Here is a 20181-nt window from a genome sequence, read left to right on the forward strand (position 1 = left end):
AAGATGTGCTAGAGGCAGAAGTGCCTTACTTAGTACAATTGGCGCATTATTGTACTTATCCCAATGCACAAGACCGGACATCTCATATGTTGTGAACTTGTTAGCTAAGGTATAGCTGTGCGCCAACGCGATGCCATTGGATTGGTGTAAAAGGTATCTTTCGGACTTGAGATGTACGATTGATATGGGCATGCTTTATCCCTACAGAAAGATGATGGATTCAGACCCATCACACACCAGAAACACCGCCAACGCTGGCCTGCGTTCTCTATCCCCTCCCCAAAACGACATAAGTGTTTTGGAAGGTTTTGCTGATATTGGGTATCTCTCTGACCCACACAAAGGTCATTCCCAATCCGATTAAGTGTTCACCATGGGAAAAGACCGTGACATCTTGGAGGTCTACATAATGGACCCTAGTCGCTATATCTTCGAACAATGCAGAGATCGATCATTGCTCTTCACGAAGTGGTTCGTGAATGTATATGGATTGGATCCATAATTACGCATGTTCGAACAATTGTGGTTTGAAGTCTACCACAGATGAGCCTACGAGCATTTAGGATAATGCTGCTTGTTTTGAACAAATAAAGCAAGGCTACATCAAAAGTGACAACACCAAGGATAATCAGCAACAACAGACTCTCCTCAAGATCAAAGTGAACTAGGTTCAATCTGAGGACAGTGTGGCAGGCTTGCTCACTAAGTCATTGCCTAAATTCCACTTTCGAGAGACATGTTGGTAGCATCGTTTTGCGGAAGTTACCCGAACTCCCATGACCGTAGTCATCAGGGGGAGATGTCTACATGTATGGTCTCGAAACGTAAAGGGTGTGTTGTGCTATTTTTCCCCTTCGACCGAGGTTATTTTTGTCCCACTGGGTTTTTGTTACTCGGCAAGGTTTTTGACGAGGCAACGAGAGAAGCACCGCGTTTGGACAACACAAGGGGGAGTGTTTAAGGATATCTCTATTTGTATTTGGCCCAAACTCTAGGTTACTTGACCTAGTGGTAATAGGGTTAAATTAGAAGGATCTAGATTCCTATTCAATGTATGATTACTTTCCTTGTATGATTGAGATTCTATACATTGTAATCCTCTATATAAAGAGGCCCTTATTATCAATGAGAATACACAGCAAATTCCTCTCAATTTCAGTTTCTATACAACACAAGTGTTATTTTATCATTATTTTTTTATTTTATAAGAAATACCGAAAAAAGAAAAAAAAAAAAAATTACAATTTGCTACTACATCTCTGGAGAGAAGAAAAACTAGGCGGGTAAGAATAGAAAAGGGTTATGGCCGTGGAAGCAGAAGACAGAAGAATCTGAGCAGTAGAAGCGTCACTTGTTATCAGGGTTGGCAGAAATGGCTGAAGATTTCACACGCCCGCGGCTCATGAATTTCGTTTCTGAGGAACAGGTACTTTCTGTTGTTAATCTCCTTCAGAAAAAAAAGTAGAAACCCTAAAAATTCACATCACTCAATAACTAGTTTTCTCGGAATTGGGGTGCATTTTGGTGTTGTTTCGCAGTTAGATGAAGCCAAGAAAACCCGGGGTGAACGAGTCGAGGATGGCACTGCCTACCGGGACAGACCCCTTTTCGAGGTTCGCTTTCTTCTTCATTCTTCTGATTTTGATTGAAACCCCTTTTCATCTATATATTACCACGATTCAATTTTTCTTGACATTCAATGGCAGATTTTGAAAGAAAACAAGGACAAGAAGGATGCGGAGTTCAATGAGCGTTTCAAGCACAGTGAGTGTTCAAAGCTCTAACATTGTTTTGCTTTCAACATTTATTCGAAAACGACATAGACCTGTGATTTAGCTTTCCTTGGATTTTCGTCGCTGTTGCTTAGTGCTCAAACTTCGTTTGGCGTTTACAGGACCGCCGAAAGCTTTGGACGATGACGAGACGGAGTTTCTTGATCAATGGGAGACTGTAAGACACGACGCTTTGTTTTCTTATTTTTCATGTGTTTCTTTGTTTGAAAACATTGATAACCACTGGTTGTCGAGGCAGGTAGACGGTCGAGTTTGGTGAACAGCAAAGATGGTGCTTGTTTTAACATTCGTTATTTCTGTACTAAAAAATGTTTTGCAGTCAAAGAAGGAATATGAACGGCAGGTTGCAGATGAGGAGGCCCAACAACTTTTGAGTTTTCAGGTATGTTTCCAGTCATTTTGGAATTGTTAGATTACTTTCCAATACTGGTATTTCCAACTGTAGGATTTGTATTTGTAGTTATTCTGATTCACCATAGCTTTGCATGATGCATCATTGTGAGTTGCTATTATGAAGTCGCATTTCATATTGTTCTACCTAGTGATTTCTACTCTGCTTACCTCTGAAAATATAGGGCTAAGTAGCGCCTTTTCTTTTTTGAATAAAGTAATAACCCATTCTCATGATCTTTTGTAAGTCAAGTAGGCGAACCTATATGTCCTTAGTAGAAAGGACAGGAAAAGGATAGAATAAAATATCAGGATATCTTTCGTAAGTCAAGTACGCGAACCTATAGGTCCTTAGTAGGAAGGACAGGAGAAGGATCAAATAAAGTATCAGGATAAGATAGATTAGTGCAAATGCTTCAAAGTTCTGAAAGAAAAGGTCCCATTTCTCATTTTTTTTAGTAGACCGGTTTGACTGCGAAGCAGCTGGGTATGAAAGCTTAATCAAAAGAGGTCTCAACCCAACTTAATCTGCTGATGGAACCCCTCCATTCTTGGTGGTATAGTCCCATGAAACCATGGAATTTTTCCCTGTAGGCTATCAGTCCTTGTAAGCATGTTCCAAAGGTTATCCCAACTTGAATTAGTCTTTCATGCACGTATTCTGAACTGAGAATACGTGACTTCCTATGAAGTGCCTCATTTATTCTTGTATATGTCATTTTGCTTGAGCCTGCTGTGTAATGATTATTAATATTATTTCCATATAGTAAATTTTCTGAGATAAATTCTTCTTTTGAAACAGAATAGTTCTTAACTAGTTGTCCTTGTTATCAGGCAGCGGTGGCAGCAAAGTCTAGCATTGTACAAGAGTTGACGGAAATACCTTCTGTTCCGGTAGTCAAGGTTGGTATCTCATGTGTGTTAGTATGAGCATGTGTGAGAGAGATGCCAATATCCACTAATATTTGGTTCTAGTGGATGGAAGCATCACTTTGCAATTGTGGATAAAATCGATAATCTGCTTACAGGAGCAGCAGAAACCAGCCGGGAAGAGGAATCCACCTGCTTTTCCATTAGGTATGATTGTTAAAGTGAAGCCACAAACGAAGAAAGCTAAAATTGATCAAGGGGGCATTGAAGAAGCTACAAGCACAGCGAAAACCCCTTATGTTGATACAGATAAAACTTTAGAGGTAAACAAGACACCTGAGGCTGATACTGATAAGTCCAATGTTGTTTCTAAGACTGGTCTTGTTTCATACAGTGATGATAGTGAAGATGACTAGTAGCTTCAATCTTATCGTTAAGGAGGAGTTAATATCAATTGACTACTATGATATTTTTTTTATTGATATTTGATTCCAGTAGACTAAATAATAAAAGTAGGATTCTGGATATCATTTCATGTTAAGTATGCATGTTTAGATAGAAGAAAGAACATACAAAGAAGCATAGGGTAGGACATGATCTGTAACATGGCTTATAAAAAACTCAATTACTCAACAGAGAAATCTTTTATTTAGATTGCATGAATCAGTGTACAATGCATCACCGGTGTTTTTTTTATCGGGTAGATAGCTAGGTTAATGGATTATAAGTCATAAAAGTTTCTGGTTTAGAGGCAGGGTTGCCCTTGTGGGAGTCTAGTTAGGCCTGTTGTTGGAAGACTACAATTTTTCACTTTTGGAGAGAAGTCTCTTTCGAGCTAAGGTTATATTACCTTGGGCCAAAGAAAATTGATACTTGAGGAAAAATCTACTTACGTTTTACTTAAACATTAAACAGATGCCACAATCCAAGTCCAAAAAGTCAAAAACTAACTGAACTGTCGACCACTCAACAGTTTTTTATGATGAAAGTGCTTGTTCAGTTAAAATGTGAGGATTAAAAAGCTTAGGAACTGTCATTGAGTATGCCAGTTAGAATTGTATCCAATAAAAGAAGTCTTCTGAAGTTGAAATTGTTATAATGTCAGATTTGATCGACCATATCCTTAGGCGTATTGAATGGATTTGTTTGTTTTTAAGAAGAAACTAAATGGATTAGTTATTTATCCTCTGATAAAGACATGACAGAAAAATTTGATTATGTCGCCTTTACTTTTTATTTGTTGCTGACAATGCAGAAAAATAGTTCAGTTATTGATGAGTATGCAATGTAGGTTTTATTCTTGTATTTTCTTTTCTTCTAATTATGAAGCTGTAACATCTGATTTATCCTTTTGATTTCTTCAAAGAATTACTTTTAACCCTCTTCTATGCAAGAAAGTACTAGTTGCTAAGTTCAGTGAGTTATATAAGCAAAGTCTTCATAGATACTTGCATTTTTCTGGTTAAAAATCAAGTTGGTGTTTCTTATTTTTTCGTGGATATGTATGGAGGGTCCTTTTTAAGAATATGTCTTGGAGCCTGAATTCTATGATTAAAAGTTGAAACATTAGCATACAATCCCCAATATCGATTTTTGAGAGGATTCTTCCTACAAGAATGATTTAAATGATGAGCACGAATGCAATCACAGGAGTTAGCTTTGGGATAGGCAGATTTCAGAATACTTTCTAATAAGCAATGATAGCATTCTTGAGGCTTTGACTATGTTATAGCCACGTAGTGTAAAAATGAGTGTATAGGTCTTCTGTAGATTGGTTATGGATAAGTCTTAAGGGTTTAGATCAAACCTTCCGGTTAGCAGTATTTTTTGGTTAGTGTTCCTCTTATGTAGGTATTACCTAGGGTTGAGAGAAACCTCTATTTTAAGGAATTGGAAAAAAGTCAACAGCTGGCTGATTCTACTTTGTTACTGAATGTTAGGGTTGGTCATTGGTGAGGGTAAGCTTTAGATGAACGTGAGTGATTTTACAATGTAAAGAGTGTTTTGGCACTATTGGCAATTAGCATGGGGCATGTTTTTTTTTTTATTAAATGAAAGCTTGTAATTAACAGAGCATTAAAATGGAATGGAGATGGTGAGAAGTGTTCTGTATGGTATGCTCATGGCTCGGGGGAGATATGTTATACTCATGACAATTGGAATATTGAGCTCAAGTTACTTGAAGCGAGTATTCATCAAGGGCTGTGACTGTGGATTGTTCTTAGCTTCTGGTCTTAGTACATGGTTTTTCGCGATAGATGATATGCTGATTCTGCTAATATATTTGACGGAGCTCTGGGGTGCTGTCTGTATATTCCAAGACTATAATATGTCATTTGTTGCTGCATTTTTGTCTCAATAGTTTTTGAAATTGGTGGGTGTTTATGTGGATTTCAGGTTATAGGTAGTGTGTTCATGTTTTGTTTCCATCTAATTATACGACTTACCAACCTGTCTTTCATTTTTATTGTGCTTTTGACTCAACTTATATTGTTCTGCTCTGTTCCAATGAGTATGCAGTCAGTCTATTTTACTTGACATTAGAAATAAATGAGTTAGTGTCCACTGTCCTTCTAGGTTCCTTTTTATCACTCATTCTGGTTGGTTTGAGACAAACTTGTAGTAAGATTTTGCTAATCTCAGTAATTTCAGTTATGATGGTTTGTTTGAATTTAGTTGGATGGGTTTACAGGAGAGGTTTAAGTTCGATGGCCTGGGAAATAAGTAAACAAGAACATGATTTGGATTATGTGTTGGACCCTGGGGTGTTTAGAGGCACATGTGTGCACTATTGTAATCCTACAAGTAATAGGTTGGATATATTAGCAGTTAGGTTGTTCTAAATCTCAAGACCTGCACTATTGTAATCCTACCAGATACTGATTTCAGTGGCGGAGTTTTACAAGTTTTCAATTTACCTCTGAACTTTGGAAACATTTTGATTACATTTTTTGTTTTGTTTTCGATTACAAAAAAGAAAGATCACAAGAAGCACTTCTTAAACACCCAATACCTAAGAAGTCAAATTAAGAGCATGAGCAGCTGAAAGACGAGTATCCATCCAGCTTGAGACATTGCTCGAGTGACGAGTGTTGGTAATGCAGTCAGTAACAAAATTGGCCCCTCTCCGAATATGCTTGAAGTTGATTGAATGGAAATACTTTGATATTTGAATAATATCATGTACTAACGGTTTGATCTACCAAGGAGAGTGTAGATATTTCCATTGATCCTATCAATCAAGAGTTTTTGTTTTTTTTTGGGTCAATCAAGAGTTGGTTTGGGAAGAAAAGGCTTAGGATTTTCTAGAAATTAGAGTCATCTTTGGAAACAATCATTCTTCCTGTTTAATGTGCGTGTTTAGATATATGATTCAGTGTACGGTCTTTATTGCTTAAATGTTTATGTAATTAGAAGCTTCATGTTTCAAAGAGGCGTCTTGCCAACCCCACCTCGCTCCTTCCATCATGACTGCCATTGTCACCACCTTGTTTCCACTTGCTCCATTGCAGTCACCACCACCACCCACCATCATTGCCGGAAACATCAATTATCACTATCACGCTCACCACCTCCACTTCCATGACAGCACCACCACGTTACCAGCATGTTCTCCACCCTACCACAAAATCAATCCTTTGTTCTCATCACCAGCCGCCACCATCGCTTATGTGTCCATTATATTTCTATCTATAGCTCAGCCGAATGAACAAGTAAGTTCAAGGTAGTTAGAAATTCTGGAAGTTAAGTTTGATTTGACTCTTGGCGCTATCCAAAAAAGAGGAGAAATGGAATTTCAAAATGATGAATGAAAGAAAAAGTCAATACATTGCTGACTTTAAATTAATTGAATCTTTTCTTTAATACGGAGTACGTTTCTCGTTTGAATCTAAATATTTTCACGATAGTTTTATTTAGATGGACTGATATAAAATAATCAGTTTCGAAATCTCTACCAACACTTAATTAGAGAGAGCCGCCCTCATCTATTTTCTATTACTATAAAATGATATATACCACGAACTTAAAATTGAGAATCCCAAACTTTGGGGCCCTTTCCAAGATTTGGATCTTGGAATTAAGGAAGTGACAACTGTGGAAACAGATTAAGGCGTTTAATTAATTAATTAATTAATCTTGACTCTTGAGAAGTTGGTAGATCCATAGGCATTTAACGCATAAGAAATGGAAACAGTACGGCATTAATTACTTGACGACCAAGACACACGAGTGTTGAAAATATTACATGTTTATATATCATAGAGTCGTCATGCATGACGCTTTCAGATTTGCTATACCTACTTTTAATTAGTTATTTATGCAGGCAAAGATCACGGATTCTCTAGCAATATATTATCCCCTTCGATCTCTATATTCTTCAAATCCGTGATCTTTGCATGCATAAATAACTAATTAAAAGTAGGTATAGCAAATCTGAAAGCCTCATGCATGACGACTCTATGATATATAAACATATAATATCTTTAACACTCAGTGTGAGACGTCGTGTGTTAGCCTAGTACATCCAACATTGATCCCATTCTCATGGCCAGTGCAATTTAGTGGCCTTGGTCTCTCATTTATTAGTGGAAGATACTGAGTTCGATATTCACGTACAGACTAGTTATTACTAACTAATCACCTTCACTTTGTTCTCATGTAATCAAAATTATTGCTTTATGACTTGGATTTGTCTACGGTACATCAACACTGATACATTGAATATACTAATTAATTCGATACAGAGATAGACTAATTCGAGATCAAGTCACGCTAATTTACTTATGGAGTTGGTCTACATTTGTGTGAAACCTAATCTACTTAGATATATCGGTTCATTAATGTGACGTAGAGTTTTTCATAATACATGATTGAAACTTGCTACTAGCTAGGCGGTCAAAGTTTGCTGCTTGTACTATTGACTTGTTATTACTTAATTCGATTATTTATTTTTCTGGCTCATGCACTTGGAGTTGTAGGGATGCAGGGAAGCAAATGTGATTCAATTCATTGGTTAGTGCAAATGATGGTATGGTTTTGGAGAGGTTTATTTTTATGTACTTGGAATACTTGGGAGAAATTTTTAGTCAAATGAATGAAGTAAAATCCTCAATGAAAGAAGAAGAAGAAGAAGAAAAAGAGTCAGAATAGTTGAAATCTCCAACAACCAAATGGTATATGCAATTTTACTATCTACTATCTTATTCACTCCAAATATATTATACATGAATTAGAACCGTAAAAAAAGAATTGATAAGTATAAGCAACAGAGGAAAAAGAAAGAAAAAGAAAATCATTACATATTTCTTTGCTATTTTGCCTATTTGGGTTTTCTTCGGTGAAAAAAGGTGGCAACTTTTTGACAAAACCAGAAGAACTACAAAAACAATTACAAGGAACTCATGCAGTTGAAGAGCTCATGTGAAGAGCAATTAGGGATGCATAAAACCCATCGGTGATATTAATCAAATTGTCATGCTTCCCTTTCTCTACTATAACTCCATTTTTAACCACTGCAATCACATCAGCATTCTTGATTGTGGATAGTCTATGAGCCACCACCACTGTTGTCCGGTTCACCATGACTCGGTCTAATGCATCTTGAACCACTCTCTCAGATTCGGCATCAAGTGCACTCGTAGCTTCATCCAACAGTAATATCTTGGGGCTCTTGATTATAGCACGCGCAATGGCTACACGTTGCTTCTGCCCCCCGGATAATTGGATTCCTCGTTCTCCTACTACGGTATCATAGCCCTGCAATGAAATGCAATATTTAGTTAATTTGTACAATCGTATGTGTGTTATGTTGCCAAATTGTCAACATGAATCATCAACTAGATAGGGTCCTGTTTATATGTACAGGTTTCATACAAAGACGCAAAATTAGACATATCAAATGGTATTGGTCTGACCTGGTGTAGGCTACTGATGAACTTGTGGGCATTGGCCAACTCTGATGCAGCTATAATTTCTGCCTCAGTTGCAGTTTCTTCCTTTCCATACGCAATGTTGGCGCGAATGGTGTCATTAAATAAAACAGGTTCTTGGCTTACGAGTCCCATCTGCTGCCTCAACCATTTCAAGTTGTAGTTGCCAAGTTCAATTCCATCAAGTGTGATATGACCTGAATCCGGATCATAAAATCTTTGCAACAATGCAACAACAGTTGATTTTCCGCTCCCACTTTCTCCAACCAGGGCAACCGTCTGCAGAAAGAGATTCACAAAACAGTCAAAAAATTTGTATCAAACTTAAACATCAAGTAATCAAATAAGATGCCTGTTGCTTTTTGTCCTGCTCTAACTGCAGGAAAAGTAAAAAAAAGAAAAAAAAAAGTAAAATAGATTTCTATTTATGTTTTTACCTTGCCAGAGCGGATAGTTAAATTGAGGTCTCGGAAAATAGGTGTTTCTGGCCTAGATGGATACTTAAAGCTTACATGGCGAAGCTCAATCTCTCCTTTCACACCGCCATCAATTTTCGTGCCAGACTCGTTACTTGGGTCTATCTTTGATGGCCGGTCTATTATTGCAAATATGGAAGCAGCAGAAGTTTTGGCTTTACCAGAATCGGGACCAAAGGAGCTTGATTGAGAAATTCCGGTAGCTGCCATGGTCAGAGCAAAGAAAACCTGGAAGCCAAATACACATCTGAATCAGTCCACATAGTTTGGTGTAAATTAGATATCATGTAGATTTCTACTACATGTGCTATCAAAAACTTTTAATTGGCATTGACAATATGGAGGGAACAAGTACTTGGAAAACGTCTGTAAATGTTGTTTTGCCAGCCTTCACGAGTTGAGCTCCCGCATAGAAACTGGTTGCGTAGACACAAAACAAAAAGAAGAAAGATACCCCAAATCCTATACCACTGATCAAGCCTTGTCTTATCCCTGTCTTCATAGGGCCTTCACATTTCCTTCTGTATAGTTCCATTACCTTCTCTTCAGCACAGAAAGAAGCAACTGTTCTTATACTTCCAACTGCGTCATTAGCAACTTGGCTTGCCTCCTCATACATCATCTGCAGCCATTTAGTTAGATATCTTGATGCAAAATTAGAAGGAAAGAGTTCTGATTTCTAGGTTAGGAAATGTGCTACTAATTCAGAACTAGTCACCAGTTAATTTGTGGGAGCTTTAGACATACCTTTGCATCTGCGCTGAATCCTTTCATGAACTTTATTTGTACATATCCATTAACTGCGATGAGAGGAAGCAATGCGAGGACAATAAATGCCAGCTGCCAACATGCAATATAAGCAATGACCAAACCTGCAACTGCAGCTGCCATGTTTTGAACCATCTGAGCTAGAGCATCTCCGACTAGGGCCCTCACCGACGCTGCATCTGCTGAGAGCCTTGCACCAATTGCACCACTTGAGTTCTCAGGCTCATCAAACCACCCAACCTCCATGTGAACCACTCTCTCAAAACACAATAATCTGATACGCTGAATTAACTTGCTGCCAGCTACTGAAAAGAAATATCCTCGTGCTGGGATCACCACGAATGATATCAGACCAAGGATCATAAAAATTATTGCCCAAAATGCTGCATCTTTCTTCTGTTGATGAGGTGGTTCATAGAAAGTCTTTATAACCCTGGAAATGAGCACACCGAATATTGGAAGTATAACACCATTGATGATTGCAGCTATAGTTCCAATAATAAGAACTGGAATCTCAGGTTTGTTCAGGGCAGCAATGCGGCGGAGTGAGACATTTGGAGGTTTCTCTGGTGCTAGCTCTGTTTCTTCATATGCAACATCTTGGACACCAATGCCTCCAAGTCCAGTGGGTAAACCAAATGCCACTGAATATGAGTGACGGCTGCTATTTCCTACAGAAGAATTTCTACTTAAGGATCGTGCAAACGAAAGTCTTTGACTCGATGTTCTTTGACTCGACTGTCTAAGAGATGCCAGAGTTATTTCAGGTTTGTTTTGGTCTTCTGACGTTTGTTCTGACTCTTTGTTTACTTCTTGCAAGCGTATAAGCTGAGAGTAAGCTCCCTCAGGATCTTTGAGTAAATTCAAGTGCGAACCTGATGATGAATTGACAACAAGATTACGTTAACTGATAGTAGAAGAAGGCTATAGCTCGGACATGGGATCAAATAGTTCTTTGGGATCTGGAAGCAATCCAGATATCTGGACTTGATCAAGAAGTACAATAATTAATGCACGGAGAGTTTGTAAGTATGTTTCAGTTGGAAAAGCAATGCATGATAGTAGAAGAATAGAATATCTGAGTTGATGTGCAGAAATCATGATTATCCCCATCTCTAATTACTTTGTGAGAAACATATGGCTTTCTGCAATGTAAGCTTTATTAAGTAGAATACCTTTTTCAACCATCTTTCCTTTATGAATGACAGCAATCATGTCTGCATTCCTCACTGTACTCAAACGATGAGCGACAACAACAGTAGTTCGGTTAACCATAATCCTATCCAATGCTTCTTGAACTACCCTCTCAGATTCTGCATCAAGTGCACTTGTAGCTTCATCCAGAAGTAAAATCCTTGGGTCTTTCAAAATTGCTCTTGCAATAGCAATTCTCTGCTTCTGCCCACCAGACAGCTGAGTTCCATGCTCACCGACCAAGCTGTCAAGGCCCTGAAAAAAATAAAAATTTTAAGTGAACAAAAATTCTTATGATGCAGATGATTACAGAAGTGCAATAAAAATGAACTAGAACTTGATAAGAACCTGAGGCAATTTATCAACAAATTTAGCCGCATTTGCAAGCTCAGCTGCTGCTTGTATCTCTTCAGTGGTAGCACCATCCTTTCCATAGGCAATATTTTCCTTAATGCTGGATGCAAACAGGACAGGTTCCTGACTGACAAGACCAATTTTACTCCGAATCCATTTAAGTTGAAATTCTTTTAGGTTTATGCCATCTATTAAAACTTCACCAGCTTGCGGATCATAAAATCTCTCTATCAGACTGATGACTGTTGACTTGCCACTTCCACTTTGTCCAACCAAAGCAGCAGTTGTGCCACTAGGGATACAAAGAGAGAACCCGTCAAATATTTGCTCATCCGGTCTGGCTGGATAGCTGAAATAAACATCTCTCAACTCTATGTCTCCCGAAATGTCACCCAAAGTCTTTCCCTTTTCATCATAAGCATCTATCTCTGGCTTTCTACTAATAGTCTGAAACATCTTATAAGCTGCAGCTTGACCAGCAGCAAATGCACTCATGCATGGTGATGTCTGCCCTAAAGACCTAAGTCATCCATATAGTTTTAAAAAGCAAGAAATAAATCAGAAAATAGACCAATACATGTGTGGGTTTTATAAACTCAAACATAATAGAAAGGAAAATTGACAGCATAGGAACTTAAACAAATTAACAGCGGAGCTTACATAGATCCAGTCAACACAGCAACAATCACATTCAGTACTTCACCCCCAGTATATCCATTTTCCCTTATCATCTTTGAACCAAACCATACAGCCAAGGCATATGTGCTGAACACAACACACATAACCAAGCCAAGACCTATTCCAGCAGCTGAACCTTCATGAACACCTGATTTGTAAGCATCTACGAGATATTTGTTATAACTAGTTATAGCTTCCCTCTCGCCAGTAAATGATGCAACCTACATAGGGAACAAATGGTGGACTTTATACTCTTGGTCATCTAAACAACAATTCTATCAATAGCTAATAAGTTAAACGTGACATACGGTTCTAATGGACCCAATTGTTTGTTCAACTACATTTGCTGCTTTTGCGTAAGCAGTTTGTCCACGGGATGCCATCTTGGTTATAATGATGGACATCGTTGCACCAGATGCCACAAGCAAAGGAATAGAGGATAGCATGACAAGAGTGAGAAGCCACCCCTTGATGAATGCTATTATAAACCCTCCAATGAATGTTGAAAGCAGCTGTAAGAATTTTCCAACCTTCACAAACAAGCACACAAATTAATTCAATGAGTACAGCAAGCTGAGGAATAAAATTTCAAAATTGTGTGAAATCTGATGTACCTTCTCCCCCATGGCATCTTGAATGAGAACAGTGTCACCAGACATTCTCCCAACTACCTCTCCAGTGTTTGTTTCCATATCGAAGAAAGCAACATCTTGTCTCAATATTGTTTTCAAATACAAACCTCTAATTCTTGCAGCTTGTCTTTCCCCTGTGACCATCCAGCAAGACACCTCTGATATACAAGAAAATTTAAACAGGTTTACCATCAGTTCAAAATTCATATATATAACTTCTATATTCATAAAAAACTTAAGATTATTAATATGAGATGTACTTACGGAGAAATGCTGCCACAGCTGCTCCCACAGCCAGGTAAACAAATTTCAGAGAGACCTAAAATTTGTCAAGGTAATTAATTATCAGCTTGGCCATATTAAAAAACCTGACAAATCCGAACATGTTATCAATTATCAAATGAATCCGCTAAAGTCCACGACAGTTGTGCAGCATAAAAGTAGTTCATACAAGAACCATTGATAAAAATAGTCAGCTTGTTCAGCATAAGCTTACCTTTGAAACAACTGAGACTATGTCTGAATTTTGATTAGATCCAAAAGAATCTATCATCTCCCCAAACAATAGCGTCATGAGGGGCATACAAGAACCATTCCCAATGGCACCAATCGTGCCGACAACCATCAAGATAACATCAGTCTTATCTGCAAAGGAGAATAGCTTGGAGAAAGGAATCTTTTCAACTTTCTCATCTCCATTGCTAGCTGATGAGCCTGGCTGATCCCTATTCATGGGGGCTGAGCTTTTCTCTTCTTCTGCATGGTTTTCATGATTTTTGGTATCACCATTCTCCTCAGCCATGTTACCAACCAAGACTAGTTGTCTCAATCTTCAAGTATAAACTCGATTTCCTTGAACTATTTATTTCTCAATCTGCACCTGCAGAAGCACAAGCTTGTTATGAAAAAATTAAGTCAAGCCGGCTAAGTATAAGAGGAGTATAGGTGGATCAGAAGCAACAAACAGATAAATTGAAAGAGGCTTTAATCAGGACATAACTAATTCCAAACCTACAAGCAGGCCTCAAAGTTTAAAATACAAAAAGGATTGATCCAGGCATTCATTGGACAACAAAAAGAAACAGAGACACAAAAATCCCAAACCTTCAACATTTGTAACAGAGAAGTGAGAAAACAAGCTTAAGAAGGTGCAAGACTAAGTTAATCTCCAGGAAAAGTCGCCGTACACAAACAGACAAGTATAAGAAAACAGTATAATAATCATCGGAGCCAAGAATTGAAAAAGGTTCAGAGCAATTATAGTAAGCTTACTTACAGTCAGAGAAATGGGTATCTTCTTGTTTTCTTAGTTAAAGCCAAGACTAGAAAGAATACAGTAACTACAATCAGCTCCATTTACAATTAAAGAACACAAATAGCTAGAAAAGGGTATTTTCTTGAATGATCTATTACAGAAATGGAGAGCACAAACAGCCTAAACTAGAAAAATCAAAAACGGGTATACTTTGTTCTGTTGCTGACAGAATCTAATCTCGGCAACTCCCCGAGTATCTCAGCCAATCCAAATCAATCTGGTCCATTATTAACAGCCAAGTACCGGCACGGTTTCCAACACATTTATATCAGAAATGGAAGTTCAGGAATAAGGATTGAGACCCATATGCCATAAACAGAAAGAAGAAGAAAAAGAAGTAAGAAACGAGGGAGATCTTAAAGTAAGATTATATTTTACCAGAAACCAAAAGGGTGGCGGCGGTTGAAGCCCACCAAGCCACGAGCTTCTGACGCACTGTGGGTGTTTGACAAATGGCTCCTTTAGTGGAGGATGATCATAACGATGCAGTGTCTTTTGAGAGCTGTGTCAAACGCATTTATGTGCTTTTGATATTGCTTACAGCCCAAGCATCATTGCTTGTTCTCATTTTTTATATATACTAGACGTGGAGCCAAAAGCTGTACATACAATTTGGTCAAAGCTCCCATTTTAGCTTATGTCAACTATAAATCCTAGTGTTGTTTTCTACTGTTTTATATATGTTTAATTTTTTCGTCTCTAGTGTTTATACACCTACCTAGCTTTCGCTTTCTAGTTTCTATGAAGATTCCACCTAATTTTTATACATATTTTCTTGGAAGAAACCTTCTCCTCTTTTTCAGTTTTTTGGGTGATTAAAAATGTGCTTATATCGATATAGTCCAACAACCACCACTTACCAAGAACTAATGGTGTTTCTTTCATTTTTTTTTCCCCATCAAATAAGAAGATAAAGACTAGCTAATTGTTTTACTTGGTTTGAATTAGAAAAACAAGTAAACTTATTATCAGTAATTGATCGTGGATGATCTACCTACTACCAATTGAAAACTCTTTGTAGGAGCTAGATACAATAATCAAGCTAAAGTTTGAATATAATAAGGATGATATATGTTCAGACTTCATCACCAACTCCTCTTCGTAGCAATCCCAAATTAATGACCAAGTAAAAGCAACCTTTGACTTGCAATGTTGTTGGTAAAGTACTTGGCGATCATATATGGGCTAAATACAAATTACTACCCTGTGGTTTAGGTCTAAAATCAATTCAGTCTCTGAACTTCTAATTTTATCAAAAACACCCCTGCACTTTCAATTTTGATCTAATAGATCCAATTTGTTAGTTTTCCGAAAATTGAGTTATTTAACTTGTTAATGTGGATCATATATGGCCTATGTTTTATGATGCGGTGTCAAGGTGGTCTGCATTGTCAATTTAGGAGTGAGTCCTACTATTAAAAATAAATAGTTTTTCAACAAATAATCCAACTATTTGAAAGAATATTAACGAATTGGACCTATTAGATCAAAATTGAAAGTGTAGGGGTGTTTTTGATGAAATTAGAAGTCCAGGGACTGAATTGATTTTGGACCTAAACCACAGGGTACTAACTAGTATTTAGCCCATCATATATCTTAGGTGGTTAACTCTTCATAAGTCATTACTCACGGTATGAGACTACAATAGAAAATTTTTTTAGCGATCAAGTTTTTTGTGAGGAATTTATTTTTCTCACTAATTGTCACTTTTTAAGAGAAATATTTTGATTCCTCACTAAATATCATTAGGTTTTATGCGAGAAACATATTTTCCTCACTATACATCACTTTCTACGACGAATATTTCGGTTCATCACTCAAGGTGACCATAATTTGGTCTCTTAAATCATTATGTTATTAGCGAGGAAATATGAGACTTGGGTGAGGAATCATTATGTCATCGCAAAAACTACATCTAACTAGAAAATAACGATTTCGTCGTTATTAGTTTGGTAAAAAATTATGTGTAACCCGCCAAATTCAATGGCGACAAAATTATGATTTTCTCACTAAAAGTCTGTGTTTTACGATGAACTATTTCTTCGTCAAAAGAAGCAATTAGCGAGGAAATAAAGATTTCTTCGTTATTTGTTTGGCGGACAATTATGTAAAACCCGCCAAATTCAACGGTGACAAAACTATAGTTTTCTCGCTAAAAGTCCTCGTCAAAAGAAGCATTTAGCCAGGAAAATACACTTTCCCAGTTATTAGCTTGGCAAAAAATTGTGTCAAGCCCACCAAATTCAACGGCGACAAAACTATGGTTTCCTTGTTAAAAGTTTGTGTTTTACGAGGAACCATTTCCTTGTAAAAAAAAAAAAATTAGCGAGGAAAAAACGATTGTGTTGTTATTAGTTTGACACAAAATTGTATAAGACCCGTCAAATTCAATGGTGAAAAAATTATAGGGAAAATGCTCATTTACCCAATTTTAGCTTAAAATGTGCCTACTTGCCCGACTAAGAGTTTTTAAACCCCATTTACCCAAAACACTCTAAGGGATTATTTCCCCTTTACCCAATTAATTCTTTTTATTAATTTTTGGGACTTTTTTGCCCTCTCCTTCAATCTCTCTACTCTCAGTTTCTCTCTCTCTCTCTCTCTCCCCCTCACCGATTTCTCTCTCCTCCCCCCTCACCGATTTCTCTATCTCTCTCTCTCTCTCTCTCTCTCTCTCTCTCTCTCTCTCTCTCTCTCTCTCTCTCTCTCTCTCTCTCTCTCTCTCTCTCTCTCTCTCCAGAAGACGTCGGATCTCTCTCTCCCTCCCTCCATCCCTCCGGCAGGTCGCCCACGACGCCTGCTCTAGCCATCGCCGCGCCGAAACTCGTCGTCGTGCTCTCCGCTGCCAGGCTCGACGCCAAGCCGACGGTCCTCGTCGCTGAGAAGCTCGGCGAGGCCGGGGTTGACCTTCTGAAGGAATCGACGACGGACTGAAAATGGCTATCTGCTATTGTGCAGTCATAACCATAAAAGTTGTAACATTAGTGCCCCCCAGTAGACTTTGTATTGGGGGCCAATGATGACTGCTTTATTTATTGACGGACTGAAAACTGCTATTCCAAAGTAAATGTAGTGTTAAATTGCAGTAGTTGATAAATGAAAAAAATTGTGTTGTTTGTGTCAGTCTAGTGGGGGGCAGTAGACAGAATATTGACCCTCATAATGTGGGTTTTTAGACATTATCTGTTGTTTTGAGTGTGAATAACTTGTATAATCTGCGAAACATAGGAAGCGGTGTAATGTTTGATGGTCTATTGGGGGGCAGTAGACACATTAGTGCCACCCAATAATGTCTTTCTTAGGAGACAGTAATCATCTCTTGTTGATTTGTTTGTGATAAAGTGCAATACACTGTGAATCCTTGAAACTGGTGCAAGTTTTAATGGTTTAGTGGGGGGCAGTAGACACATTACTGCCCCCAAATAATGTCTTCATACGAAGTCAGAACCCTTCACTTAACTGGTGCAAGTTTTAATGGTTTAGTGGGGGGCAGTAGACACATTACTGCCCCCAAATAATGTCTTCATACGAAGTCAGAACCCTTCACAAAACTGGGGCAAGTTTTAATGGTTTAGTGGGGGGCAGTAATAATGGTTTAGTGGGGGGCAGTAGACACATTACTGCCCCCAAATAATGTCTTCGTGTTAAGTTTAGGGTTTAGGGGCAGCGTTAGGGGCAGTAGACACATTGCCGATGAACTGCGACGAGGACGTTGGAGTGGCTGGATCGCCGATCAATCGAACGGCGACGAGAACGTTGGATCGCCGACTGGAGCTTCATCGTCGTGTTCAGATTTGGACTGCATCTCCGGCGCGGCGATCAGAGAGAGAGAGACAGACCGGAGGTGGAGATCATGGGGAGGAGAGAGAGAGAGAGAGAGAGAGAGAGAGAGAGAGTGGAGGTGGAGATCGGGGGGAGAGAGAGAGAGTTTGGGAAGGAGAGAGAGACTGATAAGAGATGGATGGGTTTTAATTTAATTAACAGGGGCTAAAATGTCAATAGATGTAAGATTGGGTAAATGGGGTTAAAAAACTCTTGGTGGAGTAAGTGGGCATTTTTTGGGCTAAAAATGGGTAACTGGTCACAGCCCCAAAATTATAATTTCTTCTCTAAAAATTTGTATTTTATGATGAACCAATTTGTCGTCAAAAGAAGCCATTAGCAAGGAAATTACACTTTCCTCATTATTAGTTTGGCTAAAAATTGTGTCGGGCCCGCCAAATTCAATGGTGGCAAAACTATGGTTTTCTCATTAAAAGTTTGTGTTCTACAAGGAACCATTTCATTGTGAAAGAAAAAATAATTAGCGAGGAAAAAACGATTTTATCGTTATTAGTTTGGTGCAAAATTGTATAAGACCCGCCAAATTCAACTGCGACAAAATTATGATTTTCTTCGCTAAAAGTCTGTGTTCTGCGAGGGAACCGTTTTCTAGTCAAAAGAATCCTTTAGCGAGGAAATAACACTTTCCTTGTTAGTTTGGTGGAAAATTGTGTAAGACCTGCCAAATTCAACGGCGACAGAACTACGTTTTCTCGCTAAAGTCCATGTTCTACGAGGAATTGTTTTGTCGTCAAAAGAAGCCATTATCGAGGAAAATAATGCTTTCCTTGTTATTATTTTGGCACAAAATTATATAAGAGACCCGCCAAATTTAATAGGGGACGAATGTAAGCATTCCTCGCTAAAAGTCTTATTTCAGCGATGACCGATTTCTTCGCCCTTGATGCATTTAGCGAGGATCTAATTATTTCGTCGCTATAGGATTTGGTGGGAAAAAAAGAAGAGAAAAAAATTGGAGGTAATTAAAAAGAAAAAGAGCGGGTAGATTTTTTCTTTTGGTGGGCAGTAAAAAATAATAGTAATTAAGATCGTGATAAAACACAAAAAACATATAAAAGAGAAGTAAGACGACAAAACCCTACCAATTAGTTTCTCTTTTATCAACTCTCTCTCAAACTCTCCTCGTCGGTATGCAACTAAACCCTTTGAAGTTCTCTTTTTGGTTAATCGATTTATGACTTTGTTGTTTTCTTGTAGCCTAGTTCCTCTTATATAAGTACCTTTTTATTAGCGGCGAATGTACCCGTTTAGAGCATCGATAATTTTATGAATTTTACAAAACATCATACTCACGATAACATGACCAATCGGTAGTAACATTTGTGGTTTAATGACTTGATCCGTAACCTAATGTCGTTAAACTGAATTAAAAAAAAAAAAAAAAACTGAATAGACGTTGAAAGATAATGTCAATATGGTAATCTTTTTACATAATCAATGATTCATTAGCAATGAACTAATAGAACATGTGGCCAACTTCTTGACCATATACGTAATGAAGTTTGATTGTTTCAGAAATGCATTATGAGTTAGGGAGTTATTGACAAACATAAGACAACGATTTATATAATACAGCCTACGTACGTAGTAGGAGGATTTCCAACCACTATCCACTTTTTCGCATAAAAAAGAAAAAAAAAAACTACTATCCAGTTTTGATGAGAAAATAGTTGGTGCTATTTATTATTTCATCTCCATTATTTGACCGCAGAAAGAATATTTATCTAGGTGCTCGCTCTTAATTAATCTGAAGAAGAAACTAAATAAATTTAAAGTCAAAGCCAGAATAACTACTATGTATAACGACTGGTTCCAAATCATATAAAACAATGCCTACCTACTCAACTTATATATCTTATTGATCAGATTTTTTTTTTTGGCAAAGATCTTATTGATCAGATTGACTGGCACCTTTTGCTTAATTAATTGAGTAAGTAA

General features: G+C 37.8%; 2 protein-coding genes across 3 annotated transcripts; one reads left to right on the forward strand and one right to left on the reverse strand.

Annotated features, from left to right (window-relative positions):
- The first annotated feature begins 1259 nt into the window (after nucleotides 1-1259).
- On the forward strand, nucleotides 1260-3586 carry LOC133723882 (uncharacterized). The gene is made up of 7 exons (XM_062150752.1): nucleotides 1260-1426; nucleotides 1539-1613; nucleotides 1707-1764; nucleotides 1895-1950; nucleotides 2113-2175; nucleotides 3018-3086; nucleotides 3212-3586. Exons 1-7 carry the CDS (start codon nucleotides 1373-1375, stop codon nucleotides 3467-3469), a joined length of 633 nt encoding a protein of 210 aa, XP_062006736.1. The 5' UTR covers nucleotides 1260-1372; the 3' UTR covers nucleotides 3470-3586.
- Nucleotides 3587-8204: 4618 nt separating this feature from the next.
- Nucleotides 8205-14941, reverse strand: LOC133720930 (ABC transporter B family member 4-like). Of its 2 annotated transcripts, XM_062147421.1 has the most exons (13): nucleotides 14779-14941; nucleotides 13582-13965; nucleotides 13350-13404; nucleotides 13068-13243; nucleotides 12762-12983; nucleotides 12436-12674; nucleotides 11770-12295; nucleotides 11403-11676; nucleotides 10207-11102; nucleotides 9815-10081; nucleotides 9421-9687; nucleotides 8969-9262; nucleotides 8205-8810 (listed from the first exon to the last, which is right to left on the reverse strand). In XM_062147421.1, exons 2-13 carry the CDS (start codon nucleotides 13885-13887, stop codon nucleotides 8454-8456), a joined length of 3879 nt encoding a protein of 1292 aa, XP_062003405.1. In that variant the 5' UTR covers nucleotides 13888-13965; nucleotides 14779-14941; the 3' UTR covers nucleotides 8205-8453. The 2 variants fall into 2 exon arrangements, with proteins under 2 accessions (XP_062003405.1, XP_062003406.1); XM_062147422.1 differs by lacking the exon at nucleotides 14779-14941 and having other exon boundaries at nucleotides 13350-13453; nucleotides 13582-13702.
- Nucleotides 14942-20181: the final 5240 nt, after the last annotated feature.

The sequence above is a fragment of the Rosa rugosa genome, chromosome 7, assembly GCF_958449725.1.
Source record: "Rosa rugosa chromosome 7, drRosRugo1.1, whole genome shotgun sequence".
Taxonomy (NCBI): Eukaryota; Viridiplantae; Streptophyta; class Magnoliopsida; order Rosales; family Rosaceae; genus Rosa; species Rosa rugosa.